The sequence below is a fragment of the Harpegnathos saltator genome, unplaced genomic scaffold (genome assembly GCF_003227715.2).
Source record: "Harpegnathos saltator strain DR-91 unplaced genomic scaffold, Hsal_v8.6 scaffold8, whole genome shotgun sequence".
Lineage (NCBI taxonomy): Eukaryota > Metazoa > Arthropoda > Insecta > Hymenoptera > Formicidae > Harpegnathos > Harpegnathos saltator.
Window position 1 is genome coordinate 1,659,971 of NW_020230648.1, and position 18,768 is coordinate 1,678,738.

General features: G+C 50.2%; 1 protein-coding gene across 5 annotated transcripts in view; it reads left to right on the top strand.

Annotated features, from left to right (window-relative positions):
• The window catches only part of LOC105181966 (uncharacterized), a 32,176-nt gene that overhangs the window by 8,470 nt on the left and 4,938 nt on the right, over positions 1-18,768 (top strand). For all 5 annotated transcript variants that reach the window (XM_025306776.1, XM_025306777.1, XM_025306779.1 and 2 more), the window contains one exon: positions 13,212-13,266. In XM_025306776.1, coding sequence (XP_025162561.1) covers positions 13,212-13,266 — 55 coding nt within the window. The remainder of the gene's footprint in view (positions 1-13,211; positions 13,267-18,768) is intronic.

The following is an 18,768-nucleotide window of genomic DNA, read 5'->3' on the forward strand; positions in this document are numbered from 1 at the left end:
CACGTCGGCGATAAATATCGATTTATTCGCCGGTCTCACCGGCGCGGCGACCGGTCAGATAAATCAAGAGACCGGCGGACAGAAATGTTCGAGCGCGGCGGATGAGGAGCGCAGGGCTCGCGCCGGCACAGAGCCGGCCCTGTGTCGCGAACAATAGTCGCTCCTCGCTGATGAACACCTCACCTCCCGCGTTAATCGCGTGTTAACGCTTTTTCGCCGTGGTTATCGTCGGTCGGAACACGCAAAAATCGAACCCGCGCTCATCATGAAACTCGCCGCGAGAGCAGATGTTACATGCACGCGCTCTCCTCCCTTTGTTTCTCGACCCTTCTCACTCCCCCCCCCCTATTCCTTTCGCTCTCTCGCTCGCTCTTCCGTCCCGAACGATAAAATGTTGCGAGCGATCTTGTCGGACCGGTACTTTTTGTTTTACATAATCCTCCGTAGAGAAACGTTCTCTCTCTCTCTCTCTCTCTCTCTCTCTCTCTCTTTCGCTCGCTCTCTTTCTCTCTCGCCGGGATCGCGCTCGCCAGGTGTTCGCTTCTGATACAAACGGAGCTCGGTTCGTTCCGATCGAGCGTGCAGATACAACGGTCCAGGGGCTCGCCCTCGTGGGCCGATTAGCATACTCGCGTCCGCGACAACGGAATGTGAAATTTAATTTATCATCGGAGATTAGGGGAGTGCGCGACTGCCGAAAAGAGGAGCGGTCGAAAGCGCTCTAACCGAGAGTGCCGACTTCCTCCTCATTATTATTATCCGAAAGTCCGGCCAGAAGTGATAGTTTCCGGGGTCTCGCACATTTAATCCGCGATTTTAGAAACCAGCTGAAACTGGACGATGAGATTTGTCGTCGACCTCTGTCTCTCACCTCCTCGCGCTTTTGAATGTCGAATTCCTCGTGAGAGAGCGACAAGTTACGTCCACGAGATGTCACGAGCGTCACAGCACGGAAGAAAGACAACGTGCCAATTTCACGGACGCTAGCGGGGAACGACTGCAATTTCGTAGCACTTTAATGACTCTATTGCTGCCGTTGATAAGCGACTCGCTCGCGGGGTAACCGTGCGTTAACACTTTCCTGCAGTGGCTACGTCCACCATTTGTCCGGGCATGTGAGGAAAAAGAGAAGGAAGAGGAAAAAGCGAACACGGTAGCGGCCGCGTGTAGCGTCGCGATCATTCCGGGTGTAAGAAACGCGTATTGTCTTCGGGGAGGAGGAAGAGGAAGGAGAAGGAGAAGAAGAAGAAAAGCGCGTTTTTAATTCGCGGAATGTCGTTTCACCGCCGTGAAACTCGCAGCATCGATTCGCGGGCTCTTCGGCAGTCGTTACGTCGCGAAGCACGACGGTGTAACCGCCGGGAGAAACGAGAGAGGCGCACTTCACTTCCATTGTTCGCAATGTTCGCGATGGTATTTAGCGCCGAGGTGTTGGGAGCCGGCGATCGTGTCCTCGCGCGTTTTACTTTCGACGGATAGCGCGCGTCGCGACACGGCCGTCCTCGAGAATCACCGTCACGGCGCGTTAACGTGCGGCGAGAAGCCGCGCCTTTAGGCCATTAGAGGCGGTAATTACTTCGCGCAAACATTGTTAACCGGAGGATCAGTCTGCTTGTTTGAGTTTTATGATGATTTATGATGATTTGTCTGATTTATCTGACACATCTCCCAGAAGTCGGACTGGAGCAGTGTTGGACGCGGCTTTGCAAAGGGCGTAGGTTTACCTGGGAATATACCGGGTGTTGAGAAAAGAAACAAGGGTTCTTCTTCCGCTTCAGATATGACCCGGGTAGTATTTACCTATTAGCCAGTCTAGTTTAAATTAAGAAACAAGAGTCATCAAAAATTAATCCTTCATATTCGATAGAAAGGAGCGCCTCGTAAGAGGAGCGCCGATGAGTTAACCCTTTAACGCCCGACTTTTTTTTTTAGTGTTTTAAGAATAAAATTTGAGTTTTTTTTCAACTGAGACTATAAGTTGTGATAACCAAAAAAAATATCAGAATTTTATATTAGTTTTTTTATCGTTCATTTTTTGTTTATTGATAAATATGACTTGAATCCTAAAAGCATATACAAAATGAGCAACCTATACAGAGAAAAATGAAGGGTAATCTATACGACATAATTCTGATAGTCAGCTTGACATTTTTCAGCTGAAACTTTACTATATTTGTAAGTGAAGTTTATCATTCAGAGCGTCAAGCTTACTATTTCAGAAGAATATCTTGTAGATCATCATTTAGATAGTCAATCGTCCCTTCATTTTTCGCCGTTTAAAAAGCGCTGTAGGTCACCGGGTTTCACAAAAATAGATTGATTTCTTCATTTTCGTGTCCACCATATTGGATTCGCCATTTTGAATTTCTGTATTCTTTTAATTTCACATTTTGCATCTGAGAAAGCTTCCAAATGTATAAAATTATAACAGATTCACCATTCTGTTCATTTATAGTGCACTTTTAAATGTCAGTAATAACGCTAACTATGCCTATTTGGAATTTGACAAAACATGTTATCATTAAAACTGAGCTAAAAACAGACTAAACCGAATCTACATACAATCTGTATACCATTTTTTAGAAGAAGAATTCACCTTTACAGTGGTGCAAGAAAAACGAAAATATCTCCATTTTTGACCAAGTTATGGATTCTTGGATGCGTTTCTGGTAACTATAGTTACCAGTAGGCGTTAAAGGGTTAAGATTCAGAAGTTGTTCTCTCTCTCTCTTTCTCGTGGCGAATTTTTGTGCTGAATATTTATTCGCGGTAACGATGTTCGAGTCGCTCGCGCCGACAGTGTTTGAGTCAGAACGAAATCGCGCGTATTTAAACGTACTCATGCGTGTGCCAGTATCGCTGAAGGGATTCCAACTCAAGGTCTCCTCCACGCGTCCGCGATGGCAGCCGGGTATCAGTCGCAGACACGCTCGCTGTCGGACGTCGCGAGTACGCGCACGTGCAGCTGTTGTTCCGCATTGTCTTTTCACGACGACGCGAGCGGGGCGTGGGAGGGCGCGCACATTCGGTTTCGCTTTTCCCCGATTCTCAGGGAGGCGAGAAAACAAAGCTACGCACTCGCGAGAGCGACGCACTCGCTTTCTAAACGGTCGAACGCACTGCACCTCATCCGCGCGCGCGCGCGCGCGCGACGCGTACGGGATGAGAATGCACGCGCGTGTTCAGTCGGTTGGAGAGCGAACCGTGTCATCGTCACGGAGAAACGGCTGAAGCACTCTCGTGGCCGCGCGCGCTCGTCATTCGACCGGTAAACTTTGCCAATTTGCATATTACCGCGTCGCCGCGTAACAGCTCGTTATCCTTGCACCTTGGCGGAAAAAAGCGCCGCCGCGCGTCGATCGACGACGAAACGAGTTTTATCCGCGCGGCGCGCGCGCTTGCGAAATTCACACATCGGTACGTGTGAAACCGTCAGCGCTTCCTGTCAGCGTTGATTTTCTCTCTTAACATATCTTACTTGACTTCTGCTTCTGCTCCCTTAGCGTCCGTTCTTTTGACGTTGATCTGGGCGAGCGCCAGCGTTTTATCAAAATTCGCAGGAACCTCCGTCGGCTTTCCTTGCGGTGTCGACCTCTTCGGGGATGAATCGGGAGAAAATCTAATTCCGAGGCGGCACAGATACGGAATCTGTCGGTCATGCGACGGTCATAAGATTTCTCCTCTTCCCGCGGAATTTTGCGGTGAACGTTTTCATTCACGGCGATGTCGTTACATCTTGCCGACAATGCTCGGACTCAAAGCGCCCGCGCGTAGTATGTGAGTATCTCTGAAGAGGTCGATTTCAATCGTTCCTTCGGTCAATGCTGCCTCGTCGTGTGTACACGAGACTTACGCCGGTTTGCACGGCTGCAATCGTCGCATTCGCTCGCATTGAATCGTGCAACATCGTATGAGCGACGCGACGAGCACTCGCGCGATCGGCGCGATCTTCGGAGGAGACTTTCATCGGTGGTCGCGCTCGTTACACATGTGGACACACACGGCCCGGATAAACGATGCAGATAAGATATATCGCGGCGCGGCGCATGTCGAATTTCTAAAACGCCTCGAATTACGGAGTCACGTAAGGGAAAGGCGCCCACGGCGTTGCGGATCGATCGTGCGACGACAGAAACTCACTGTTCGATGACGAACACCTCGGTTTCTCGATTAGTCTCGATCTCTCGCGCGGATTCGCTTCGCGTCGCGTCGCGATTGGACTGAATGCGCTTCTGAAATTTGCAACCGCGAGAGCGGCTTCTTCGCGCGCAAGCTTTGCACAAGGTATTCTCGAATTAGCGCTTCGCTCGGGTCGCAGCAGGGGCGACGCGATTTTGCCGGCGCTCGAGGGAGTCGCCGCGTCGTTCGTCGCCGTGGCTTTTCAATTAGACGCAATTCTCAGTTCTCCAGGTCCGATCACGCGACTGCGTAAAGAGTTGAAAAGGAGGCAGGCTCTGAGCGCAGCCAAGACCTCCGCGGCGGTCCCGTTATCGCGGGCCAATAGAAAGAAGTTTCCATTGTGCGTCTAGTTGAAAAACACGGCGATCGAGACTGGCTGGCGGTCTGCCGATTACGAGAGAGTGAAAGTGCAGGCCGGTGGTGCAGGTGCTTTCGATGGGAAGCAGATTTTCTCGCTACGGATTCAGTCTCGCGCGCGAGCTCGACGCGTCCCGGCGCACCTTCTTCTCGGCCGCAGGAGAGACGCGCTCGCGAGTCGAACAGCCCGAGCTGATCAGCTGACCGATTCTCCCGCGCCGCCCGGCGACAATAATCGCGCGCTCGCCGTCGACAAGAGAGAGAGAGAAAGAGAGAGAGAGAGAGAGAGAGAGAGAGAGAGAGAGAGAGAGAGAGAGAGAGAGAGAGAGAGAGAAGGAGAACCGGGGCGACTTCGGCCGTGTGTGAGTGCTGCGAGTCGGCAGGTGCGCGCCGTTCGATGTCCCGACTCAGGTGTCGCCTGTGCGAAGACGTCGAATGATACCTCGCCGCGGCGGAGGAAGGTAATTCTGTCAAAATTGCGGACCGAAATCTTCAATATTCCCTGCCGCTCTCGTTGCTGGCCCGGCAGTCCTGTCGTTAAGTCCTGAAACCTGGACACGTCGCGTATCCGTCTCGCTTATTTTGCGACGGATTACGAGAAGGTCGTCCCTCTCATGACCGTGAAGCTGCAGCCGCGTGCGCACGTTCGGGGCGACGCGTCGGAAGAACTATCGGAGGAAGCTGCTGAAGCACGAAACAAACATTTTCGTCAATATCGACAAAATTTGTCGAGGAAATTTTCGAGGAAAGCTTGTAACAGGGACATATTGAATAGACTTTTAATAAACTCGGACCTATTCACAACCCGACTCAGCTTGCGATCACAATCCAAAAAGAAAAGCAAACCATTCAATAGCGAAACGTTAGCTCTTTTTTGTCTTGACGAGGCGGTATCGGTCACTGATACGACGGGGACGACGAAGAAGAAAGCGAATCAGAAATAGATTTCGATTAATTAAATTATTAATTTTTCCATTTACGAATATATATTTAAATTAGAATAAGTATTAAATAAACTTGTTATCAATTATCATTTACTGTATGAAAGTTTATTTTATGTCGTATCGATGAAATTATTGAAATAATTTTGGCCAACTTTTATCGCGAAATACTCCACTGCGCGATAATAGTAAGAACGATATCCTTGTAAAATGAGGTTTGCTAAACAAGGCTGTTCGCTCGTGTAAAAATAGACGAACATACGGACAGACGAGGGGACGGTGCAGCGACGATAAAAACAGAGAGGCGGAGGGCCAGGGGCGGGGGGGGAGGGAGATGCACCGCGTTTTCCGTGAATGTCAACGGGTACGTGGCCGGGCTAGCCTCGCCGTCGGCTAACGTGGTGTGCGCAGATAGCGTAAGGGTACACGTTACAGCGCGCACGGCTCGCGTGCTTCGTCCGTCAGCGCTCCGTCTCCTCGCTCGAGGAGCCGAGAGCTCCTCTTCGCTTCGCGCGGAGCTGTCAGTTGGCGCCGCGCGCTCGAGCGAGAGCGAGTAGTGCGAGTGAGTGCGTTCTCCCGTCGCGGCGATAACAATAATTGGCTCCGAGCGCGCGATACGCGCGCGCGCGCGCGTGCCGCGAGGATAAGAGTAAAAGTATCGAGAGACTTCGACGCGACAACCCTCAGTGAGCGTCGGTCTTCTTCAGCGACGACCCACCGCGACGTCCATCTCGGTAGGTGTCGACGAACGTGACATCGGTCGCGCGGCTTTTGCGAAATCGCAGAACTCGGAGTCCGTGTCATTCGCGAGAGAATCGAAAGTCCAGGATGGAGAGAAGGCTGTCTGATACGTCAGAGTAATTGCGCCGAGCGACAGCCGGCGCTGCTTGGAGGTGTGTTCGAATTTTGAATGTCGCTGATTCGACATTCGACGCGATTCGAAGTTTACGCCGCTCGTTCGAGCCGCAGGCTCGATCGAGAGCAGCGGCGGTTACTTTCGCCGAGTTACTTTTGCTGATAATAGCGAGTAGGTGCCGCGTTCGAAGCTCACTGATGTTTCCGATTCGTTTGCGTCGGGTCGATATCACGTCGGTTGCTCGGTGCGAATGACTTGGTCTGGTCATTCATGATGCATATATTCGTGTCTCGACGACCTGTCGGTGCGGTCCAGCTTGATGAAAATATCGTGAAGAAGGCAGTATCGTTTCTACATGATATTTCATTTACCACAAACATTTCTTCCTCTGTCGAAATCACGTTTCTCACCAACTCGTATCTTCCTCTCTTTCCGCGCGTAACTGCGCGAAGCAGACTTGGTCCGGTGATGACACAAGGTAGACAATTGTCACATGTATGATGTTCGTAACGAACGTCATACTGCATCATATTATTCTATCCGGACATGTCCTATAGGATATCCTAAGGTATTATCATGTCTGAGATACTCAGCAGGAGCGATTAGAAAACGACGAGCATTTCCGGCATGTTATTTCAAGTTTTCACTAGAGGTTTTTTTATTGCACCGTGCTTGATTCAAGTGTCCTCAGTTTTCCACGACTTTCCACCATCTTTCCGCTAAATGCTGTGTGTGAAATCTGACTCATTTGCCGAGCCAACGCCGAATCACCGACGATCCGACGAACTTCCGCAAACCACAGAACCCAGTCTTGCTTTCAGACCTCGATGACACATAAAACACACGTTGGATCCCCGACGAAACAGGTCCGATAGAACGCGTCATCAAGGACGCGAGCTTCGTATTTATCTAAATATCCTTGATCGCTCATCAACGATAGGACCAAGGTCCTCTGTATTTCTGGCTCTGTATTCTCCGAGCCGTGAAACGAAGATCGATCGGAAGTGTTTGAAACGTCATCTTTTGCGCACTCCCAGGCGCCGGAGCGTGTAACGAGGACGCCGTATGCGACTCTCCGTGTGCGCGTTTGCACGTCGAGGCGCCGCCTGTTACTTCGCACATCGCCGCCCTCCTACGCGAATCTCGAGGGGATCTGCCGGCTTATCGCGAAATGGGCTCTCGAGCGAAATGCGTGTGTCGAGTCCGACGCGCCTTATCGAAGATATCAATCGGGATCAATTAACGACATCTCGCTTCTTCGCGCCGGCCGATAGCTACGGCCCTGGCGCGCTAAGTCGGGCTGTAATTGCGACGCGATTTATACCCCAGGTATTGCGTCGATCGTTTGACACGGCTCTTTCGCAACGCGGCGAAACGAGCGATCGGACGGGTTTCGGCGTGAATGATCGGGATTCAGGAAGATCCGGGACCGGAAGAGCGAGTCGGGAGAAAGCGCGCGTGGACCCTCGTTTCTACCTCGTAACTCGTCCGAGGCTCGTGAAATTGCCGCTCATTATGTCAACATGTTGTTTATCGGCGAGATCGGGGAATATCGAACGGCGGCTGCTGCTCCTCGTTAACGCTCCGCTCAAGGTGAAGGCTCGGAAAATCGCCGCGGCGCCGCGCATCCTGCCGCGCAATTGACACTTGCGCGCGCGCGCGCGCGCGCGCGCGCGCGCGGGCGAGCTCGCGCGCTCGTTCTTTCGCGCCGAGAGAGCAAAAATTACGAAAGTGTTGCTTGTGCGAGTGCGAGTCGAAGGATCGAAGGCAGCGCGAAAGGCGACGGGGGTGGGGAGAGGCGGAATCGCGTGGGCGTGTGACTTGTGGATTTCGTTCGGTGATCCGAAGGATCATTTTGCAATTGATGATTTCAATCGCGCGACGAAGGCTCTCCGGATGATATTCCTCGGTGATAATTATTCGGTAACGACAACTCGCGATTGAAACGATAAGCATCTCCCGGCTTTGCTCCCGGCCCCGTTCGGCGCCGACAAGCGATCGGTGAGAGAAACGCGGAGACGAGAGGAGTTCCCTTGCGAGACAATCGGGATATGCGCTGTAAAGAGTTCGCGGCTGTGTTGGGTAACAAGCGGCGACAACTGCGCGCGCGTCGGAAGAAATCAGTCAGAATGCGGCAATTACAAGTCGCAACGTCACGGCTGACGTGCGGCGAGGTGACAATTAAACGGCGGGAGTTCGCGCCGACGAGGCTGCGAAACGCGCGCGCTACCTCGTTCTCTCGCGAATTACGCAAGCGGAAGCCGCGTAATCTGCGGGTCGGCCCGACTTTTCCGAAAGTTACGATAGGAAAAGTGACGCATTATCCCGCCGCTGTACGACCTCCCTCGTAACTGGACGATGGAGATAAACGACGGCTCGCGCGCACAATTATCGCTCTGTTCCGAGGAGAAAACGCGCGCTTTTAAGCCTCGCCGAGATCGCGCGCCGGCCGTTTGAACGTTTAATTAAGCGTTTCGGGCGCGGCAATGATACAGCGAAGGCGAGCGAGGCCGTCTCGAGAGCGGCAGTACGGAATGATCGCCGCGGAAAAGCGCCATTCCTCAGGAACGCACAGACAGGAAAGCCCAGTTGCCTCCTTCGACGCGTAGTGCGTATCGCCCGAGTCCAAGTCGGGTCCGATTTTTTCATCGAGACTTCTTTCGCCGGCATGCGACGGAGACGAATTATCCAGCTAGCGAGCTCTATCGATCGGCCAACGGCGATTAAGATAAATGTATCGATCTCTGAACAGTCGGAGCATTGTGAGAGAGAAGCTTACGTAGAAGCCAGTCGTGAAGGAGAGAACCTTATGGGATCTGTTTTAGCCTCAAATCAAGGGCTATTTTTAGAGGAAATTTTCCATCTTACATTGCAAGCTTAAATGCATTCGAAAGTCCAAAGCAATGTTCAAGTAACGGCACCAGCTTACTCGCTCAACAGAAAACGAGCCGAACTTTGCGACTGACCCAGTGCCTCCAGGTGTCACGCGAACGCGCTCATGAGCCCTCGAGGTTGACGCACTCTCGCGACACGCCTGCCTCTGGAAAATGTTGGCTGGATTATTTTAATGACCCCCACTGCCGCCGCACCCCAAGGAATCGAGCCCTCCGACGATCCGGCCATCTGGCCTTCGCGTTTTCCCCGGCGCAACGAGGCGGTGCCGCTCGCAAATGCGAGTAGATTGAGCAACCACCGCCGACAATTGCCGACCCCTCGCGCCGCATTGTCGTGCGAGAAATATTAATACTTTCCATTTCCTTCCGGGGAAGGACCCCGTTGCGCGGCCCCCTTCGACACGCTGTGAATGTCCCGTTCTAACTCGTTTAGCCGACGCGCGGTACGCATGTACGTAAACACGCGGCTCGTAGGGTGAGACCCGGACGCACGCTCCGCAATATCCCCTCCCCTCTCTCTCTCTCTGTCTCTCTCTCTCTCTCTCTCTCTCTTTTTCTTTCCTCTTTTTCCTGCGGTCAGTCGCACTTTTTAAGCGCGTGTACACTTCGACACGTGCAGGAGGATACGAATTAGCGACCGCCGCACCGCGCGCTGTGTGCTATACGCGAGATGTGCTCATAAGATTGTTTCTTACGGTCTATATACGGTGGCTCGATGGTTTCGTTTCACCGATTGCAATGCTAAGGCGATTACAATGCTCCACGAGTCGGTAAATATATATATATATATGTATATATATAGAAAAGGCTACACCTCGCCGATTTTTTTCATTTTGAAATGTGTTATAAAGGATGAAGTTCTGAGTGACTTTTCCTAATACAATTATACGGGGGTCGCTTATAGTTTCTGAGATATTTGACTTTAAAGTTTTATAATTGTATATTTGAGGTATATTTGAAGCAGAGGTAAATATATAGAAAGGGGTACACCTCATCGGTTTTTTTCATTTTGAAATATATTTTAAAGGATGAAATTCTGAGTGACTTCCTGATACAACTATATGAGGGTCGCTTATAGTTTCCGAGATATTTGATTTTAAAGTTTTGGAATTTTGATTATCCTGGAATTAAATTCCAGATATCATAAGCTGACGTTATTTACATTATAATTCAAACAGTTGATCCAAACATAGTGTATACATAGAAATATAGGAAACAATACATATAAGCGAGAGAGGGGCGCCGCCCCTCCCCCGCATCCCCTCCCCAAAAAACCTAACTTATTGCATCTTTATATATTGTTGGGCGATATTGAAAAGATCTCTTTAAAAGCCACAACACTTAATTATATGCAGATATTATAATAAGTTAAGTTGAGCCAGGTGATAGATCTTAAGAGAACTTTCTTCAGCAATGTCCAAAAATATATAAAGATGCAATAAGTTAGATTAGGTTAGGATTTGTTTGGGGAGGGGGTGCGGGAGAGGGGCGGAGCCCCTCTGTACTGTTTCCTATATTTAAAATAGATGAAAACTGCTTGTCCACTTCAAATTGTATTTCAACGTACAATTATAAAACTTTAAAGTCAAATATCTCAGAAACTATAAGCGAACCCCCCCCCCCCCATATAAATGTATTAAGAAAAGTCACTCAGAATTTCATCATTTCATTTTATAACACATTTCAAAATGAAAAAATATCGGTGAGGTGTACCCTTTTCTATATATTTATCGCCTTTTTAATCCCAAGTTCGGCGGTTTTAATATGACGTCGTTTCAGAGAATCAGAAAGTATATGTTGGCGAGACAATGGAATAGTAAAAATAAAGTACCGGTGAGAGAATAATAATTACATTGCCAGAAATCAAACAAATTCCTCGCAACGATCAAGCCGCATTCAAGTTCTCATTGATACATTCGAGCGTCTCGATTGAAAATCTAATTCTTGACAATTTTTATAATTGCCGGACTTGGATCGTTCTCGAGGTCCTTTTGACAAATCGACCGCTCTCGCGGATTCGGAGGATCGACAGAGACAATAGAGTCCGATTTAAATTCGCGATGATTGACGCCGAGCGGAAGATAGCGTGAGGATTGCATTCGCGTCGTTCCCTCGAGGTGCAGTAAGGTGGCAAACGCGACACGTGCGCTCTTTTATAATCTCGTTACGTGGATGCACCTGTGCGCGTCGTTCCTTTTCAGCTTTGCATATGAATGGCGACAAAAGAGTGGCTTACAAGACTGCTCGCACATGGCACCGGGCTCGCAGCGCCGGTCGCGACGTCCTTCTCAAGGATCGCTCTCAATTGTGTTTTCGCGTTTTCTCGCGCGACGACGTACCGTCGGAATGCATTCTCGGCAGAACAAGCTGATGCTGGTCGCCGCGTTCGATAGAACATGTACCGTCTTTCGAATGATTTGATCTTTTCGTGCTTTCGCGTCGCGTCCCGGAGACGCGCTGTCGACAGCCGAAATTGAGGACGGAAGTGCTCGCGATAAGTGCTACCGAGACCTCAACATCGGCCGACAACGTCGGCACGTGTGCGTATAAATCATAAATCAAGACTCTGACGTTCTCACTCACGCGACCGAACGTGCGATGTATACATATTTCGGGATTTACGCGATACACCGGTGCGCGTGCCTTTTTTTTTCGGCCGGCCATTTTCATAACCAGTTATGCGAGAACGATCTCGCTGAAATTCATCACGCGCTCTCGACGGCGCATAAATCCCGCGGCAATGAGTGCGTCGATTTTTCAAGCTACGAGATAATCCCGTATCTTTCAGTCTGTCCATTTCGTATCTTCGAAGCTTCCCAACAAAATACGAAACCACGGAGCTCCGTCTGTGCGAAGATCGAGCTTCGGTGCTCAAACGAATATTCGTAAACTCGTGATTTACGCCAGTAGGCGAGGGGAGGGAAAAAGAGAGAGAGAGAGAAAGAGAGAGAGAGAGAGAGAGAGAGAAAAGTCTTCCTCTCGTTACTTCTCTCGCGTTGCAAAAGGTGCGTTAAACTCGCCAGGTACACTCCTCGTAATGTAACGGAAGTAAATTGCGCGTTTACGGATTAAAGCGGCTTTCTCAGGTTCGTGTCTCACATTACGTCGCGGGCGGGCGCGGCTAATTTTATATCATTAACATACGCGCTCGATAGACGATCTCGCGCGATTAACGTACGTTCCCATGCGTAATGCTTGATTTTCGTCATCGCGTTTATGCGTGTCCTCCCGTCCCCAGCGCCGGTCATCGTGCGCAGCTCTTGCTGCACTGTGCGAGAGCGTGGTCTCACGCCGGATGGAAAACCGCCGCAATTACCAGTCATCATCTTTCAGATAGCAACCGGAAGCGGCGGCGGCGGCGGCAGCTTTATCCGATTTTACACGAGCTACACGTTACGAGAGAGAGGAGGACGTTTCGCAAAAGCCGGACGGGAGATTACGAGCCGCTAGGGTATTCGGCGTGTACGCGAGCGCGCGAGTAAGAGTGATATCTCAGTGAAATCATCGATGACGATGACGGGAAGCCATAACGGCGAGAACGCGAGAGACGCGACTTTCGATTCTCGCCTACGGCGCGACGCGGCGCGGCGCGGCGCGGCGCGGCGAAGCAGATGCGAAACCGGAGAACGAGTTTTATCGATCGCGAGAGAGGCGAGAGAGGTACGCAAGCGCGTGGGACAGACACGTTCCCGACCTCGGTCGGGAATCGAATGATTATGTTATTCGTACGCGACATGGGGAGTATGCAATGCACAATTATGCGCCGGCAAACGCGGTGTTACGCAGCTGTGTAGTCGACGGCGAAAATGCCTGCGAAAATCTCGCGACAGTCTGAGGCGAGACGCGGAATTAGCGCGGCCGCCTCCTTCGTCGATCTCAGCGAAGTCGATCTTCCTTTCGAGCGCGGTTGCGATCTTTCATGTCTCGCCTGTACTTCCTCGAAATCAGCGCCGCTGATCGATGCTTTTGCTCCACGTGTTGCAGGTGATCACTAACGGTCTGAAGTGCGACTTAGGCGACTGCGACGGTGTGATAAACGGTGAGTCATTCGTTCTTCCTTTCTTTTTGTTCACCATCGCCTCGCCCGCTCTTCTCCGTCGCTCTCTCCTGCTCTCGTTTCTTCTTTTCTTCGCTAATTCCTCCGTAAAGAGAGACGCGATTGACGATGACAAGTGAATCACATTAGATTCAGCCGATGCACTCGGCGGTGGCTTAGCTTCATTGACGACGAAATCTTGGGGCCACGGGGAAGGGGCGCCGACGAGACCGCTCAGGATTGTACGAAAGCGCGGCGGCGCGGCGGGTTCTCGCTTCCGATCGGTATCTCTGAAATGGTGGATTCTTTTTTGTCGACGCATATTAGACGCGCCGTGAAGAGCAGCGAGCAGCGCAGATCGTAGCCCAGACCCGAGAAATTGCCCCGCGAGACGTTTCTACCGCTCATTAACGTGCTAATTGGATTCTGACGCCGGCGGCATTTCTAACGCTCACCGCGAATTTACAAGCTCGCTCTTTTTACAACTCCTCTAATTTATAACCGGCCGGTTTCCCGGCTCGCTCGTAAATCGAACGAGCGCACGCTTATCGCGTCCTTTATTGACTCCGACGCGCGGCCGAACCTGATTCCTCGCTGCGTCCGTGGTATTCAGAAAATCACAGCGCAGTCGCTCGATCCTCTATTATCCCGATGCCGGGTGTTCGTCGATTGGAACAATTTTAGCCGGCTAAACTGATCGAAATTAACACGAAGCAAATTACGTTTACACATACCAATCGTGGATCGTTCCAACTGATTACCTTGATTTAATTCGTTAGCCACTGATTACTCATTAATTTCGTCAATCGACTGAATTGCTCATGACGACTGGCCAATTTTGATGTATCAGTTTGTCGATTATTTTGGCCAATTGAAATTTTTACCTAACCAATCCCCGACATCGTCCTCCACTCTGCGGATGATGCATCTGCTTCGAGGAAGATTTTTACTTTATTATTTTTATTATTTTATTATACACGTACAAATTTGCGTACGACGTTTCTACATTAAATATTTAATAAACATTAAATATCTACATGTTTTGTAATATTTTTTTTTAATATTATAAATATATATTTCTTTCCTTTTCTTTCTTGCGCCTAATGCTTCGCGGCCGGTTCTCCACTGACCGTAATCTTAATTCTCTTCTGTTCTTTTCCTCTGGCATGCGTTATCTTCGGGACACCCTCGGGCAGCCGGGGAATCGCGTCCTCGTCGCGCGACGGCCCTGACTTTGCCCTTCGGTCACTATCATCCCAGCGTGCGCTAGTAACGACGATCCACAAGCCGCATTTTCTCACGCTACTTCAGCTGCTCCTTGCTCGCCGGTGCAATGATCTCCCTTTCGTAGCCGCACATCTGCCTGAAAATTACGTTCCGGCTGGGCTTACGCGCGCGTTCCGTTCTCTCCCCTCTCCGCGTCTCGCCTCGTCCCTACGCTCCTCTGACTCGTTAATTTGAGGTTCGCCGCGTCATCCGCGGTGGATCTTTCCGAATGAAACGCTCCCTCCCACTTTGCCCCTCGTCCCTCGTCGGAAGATTAAATTCCCGATGCACCTCGCGGCGAACGTCTCACGGATGTGACCCGCAGGAGAGAAATTAGGAAGAGGAGACTCCTCTGCGGTCTCGCTCGTAATAGGAATGTGGTACTTTGCATTTCGTCCGTGCATGCGTGTCGGCAGTTTCAAACCTCTTCAGGAACGAGCCGATCAAAGCCAGAAGCGACCGGTTTAATCTCACAGAGACACGCAGACACATGACACTCGTCGATCATACGAGATTTCTCTTTCACTCGGACGGGATTTTCCGCGAGGAATATTCCTTCGCGACGGCACGCGTCGCACAGTTCTCGCACCGGTGAGGCTTTTATACAGTAACGCACGTTATATCCTCGCCGGCAGTAGCCGAGTTGAAAAGAAAAAAAGATATCGACCGCGTCGCCAAACGCACTCGTAGCTGTCAGCGTCGCTGAAGAGGTTGCGAAGTACCTCCGGTCGGATCGTTCGCTCGACGAGCGCTTTTCCGATCGCAGCGCAGAGAGTTTCACCTGCTCGTAGAGCAACCTGCTTTGGTCGGACTCGCGAACAAATCGCGAGCTGCGGCTGATCAAGTTAGGTAAGTTCGGTGAAAGCAGGAAGGAGGAAGAGGAGGCCCCGGGACGCAGGATATCGCGCCCGCGTTCGCGTTCGGGAATCACCAGAGCGTCGTGTCATTTTTCATTTCGTCCGCGCGTAATACACGAGGAGGAGACGAACGAGAACCTCCCCGGCGGGATTCAAGGATAGCTGTTTGTAATTGTATCGAGATACGGCGGGAGATACACAACCGGCGCTGTCGTAATTGAATTTTAATTGTTAACGAGTAATTAGCGATTACGCTGGAGGCGCGCGCGATCGCAGTCTTGATTCTCCTTATAACTCGGACGAGCGCGCGCGATTTTCCCTCGACGGCTGCTCGCTCTCGAACAATCACAGACCAGTCACAGACACATAGTGCCGTGCCATAATTGTGTTAATTACGGCCCGCCAATTACACGTTGCGTACGCCTGGCCACGTATGCGCGCGTATCGGCGGTCGTCTGGCCGATGTCGCGCTTCTCGACGAGGTCGAAAGCGAGGTTGAGGCGAAGAAGAGTCACTCAAGCCGCTCAACGAGAACGAGGAAAGTACGGCCGGTGTTAATTTCGCGCGCGTTCGAGTGTCTCGAGCGAGTCTGCGATCGATTTCGAGAGCACTTTCGATTCTCGGATCTGCGATCTCGACTCGCGATCCCGATCGCGTCGTTATTATTTCAGCGAGCGAGCGACCGCTCGCGTCCTTACGTACCTATTTCCATCGCCGTATTTTCTTTGCCGGTTTCTTCCTCCTTTCGGCCGTTCTCTCTTTTCCTTCTCCGCCTCCTCGCCTCGCGTCGTCCCGCCGCGTCGTACAGCCGTAAAATACGACGCTCGCGAGTTAACGGCGTCGCGTCTCGCCTGGCCGGACATCCGCGCGAAATTCACTTTCCGCTCGTAAAATCCGACGATCCGCGTCCGATCGTCCCTCACCCTTGCCGGGTCTATCCCCCCTCGGTGATAAGGACCTCGCCGCCCACGAGCCGCGGGATGTTTGCCCAACGCGCGCGCGTCGGTTCGCAAGTTTCTTTTTTTTGCAAACACTCGGTCACTCGGCGCAACGGCGAGGATCGTATTCGCGAACGGATCCGATAGCTCGGACAATCGTCGCGTGTAGTGTAACATTTCGGTTTCTTCCTCACGACGACGGCAAGCAGCGCTCGATTTCCATGAAATCGCGCACGCGGTGCACGCGAACGAAACGCATCAGCATACTTTCGCGACCCCGTTCCGCGTCGCGTCGCGTCGGACGCTTCATCGAATTCGGAGAGCGCACTTTTTTCCGTAATATCATCGAGTCGCTGCGATGTAATTATCGCGATGAAAGTTATTACCGTCATAGCCGGTGAAATTTCTGCAACAAAATTGCCGCGCGGGGTCAGCGCGCGACGTGTACGGCGATAATGATCGCGATAATAAATTTATACCGCCGTACACACACAATGGTGTTGTGCAAGGTGTAACCTGCAGCATACAGGTCAGTATGACGGGTTGCTTGCCCCTATTCGGATGATAATGCAGAGGTTACCGAAAAAATCACTCGTTAACTTGATTGATAATGATATTTGCAGTGTTGCCAGTTATGACAAGTGCAACTAACTTTTTGCGTGATCGTGATCGTTGTGACAGTTTATCGACCGTTTACCGACGGGAGTCGAGCCTCATTGAAAGGACGTTTAAAAAATGAAACTGAGAAATAAATATTACGGCATAAAGCGGAATAAACATGAGTAATACTTAAAGAGATAAATAATACAAGATATTTCCTGGTTTCGCATAATTTCTTAATTGTTTTCTCACGTTCACGGAAAGTTCGATAGAAATTGAAGATTGGAAAGAACAATAATTTTTAACAAAAATATTTAAAGGTCTTACATACTGTATTTCATTCATGTTTCTACAAAAGATCGCTTCTGCAAAAGTATGAATGGACTGGAAACGCAGTATAAATATTGGTTGCAATTTAATCGACCGCAACTATCAAGCGACATATTTTCGGTACGTTGTAGTCTTGTATCTTGGCATCGAAAATGGAGTCTTTTATAGTCTATAGGGCCATTATAGTCTTATTATCGTTATTATCTTTTATCGAAAAGGGCCTGTTTTTCGAAATTTTTTGCAGCTTCATAGTTGCGGTCGGTTAAGTTGCAACCAATATTGCGTTTGTAGTCTATTCATACTTTTGCAGTAGCGATTTTTTGCAGAAATATAGATGAGATACAGTATACAAGACTTTTAAATATTTCTGTATCGTTCATCCTAATCTCCAATTTCTATCGAACTTTTTCCAACGTGAGAAAACAATTAAGAAATTATGCGAAACCAGGAAATATGTTGTATTATTTATCTCTTTAAATATCACTCTTATTCATTCTGCTTTATTCCGTAATATTTATTTCTCAGTTTCATTTTTTAAACATCTTTTCTAATTCAATGAGGCTCGACTCCTGTCGGTAAAATGGTCGACAAACTGTCATGACGAACACGGTGCAAAGTTAGTTGGATTTGTCATAACTGGGAACAAATATCATCAACAAAGTCAACGAGTGACTTTTTTCGGAAACCTCTGCATCATCATCCGAATAGGGGCGAGCAACCCGTCATACTGACCTGTATGCTGTATTGCTGTTACACCCGTAATTGCCGTGTAAAATAAATCACGAGATTACACGTGGCACGAATGATAGATAATAAAATAAGATGATAAGCTGGACAGAAGAGGAGTTTCCTGCGACAGCCGAGCGTGTCGCGGAAAGCATCCGGTCACTTTCACAATTATCGCCCGGGATCTCCCGTCGCGTGCGAAGGATCGCGAAGAAGCCACGGAATCAGGATCAATTAATCGCCTGGCACAGTAAGGCGGCTGTTTGCGGCGTTTATTAGCTGTGAATTATTCACCGTCTTTGATCGAGGCTGCGATTAATCGCAGATTCGTATTCATGAGCTGTTAGCCGGCTGGTTGGGTCGATAGTCCTCGTGTGAAGTAAATGCAGTCTGGCGAGTAGCGAAGGATTTACGAAGCTGCACACACGTGCTAAAATAACGGAGAACCAGGGGGGCCTGAGTGGCTGCTCCTGCAACTTTCAATTCTGAAACTTCAGCGCTTCGCGTCGATCGACACCTTGTGCGCCGATCGATTGCCGATATAAATTCGGCGAGTAATCGACGACGAAGGACAATGTGTGTTGACAGCATGGCGTCGGTAGCTCGTTGCCGAAAGCACACAAAGCGACGCTATCACAAGGAGAGAAAGCGCGCGAAGCGCGACAGGACCTTCGACAGGAGGGATCGCGGCGCGTTTTCGCGCGCAGGAACGGCAGCTTCGTCGAGAAAGACGAGGACGTTTCCCGCTGAGAACTCGAGTATCGATTTCCTACAATTATTTCCCCCCC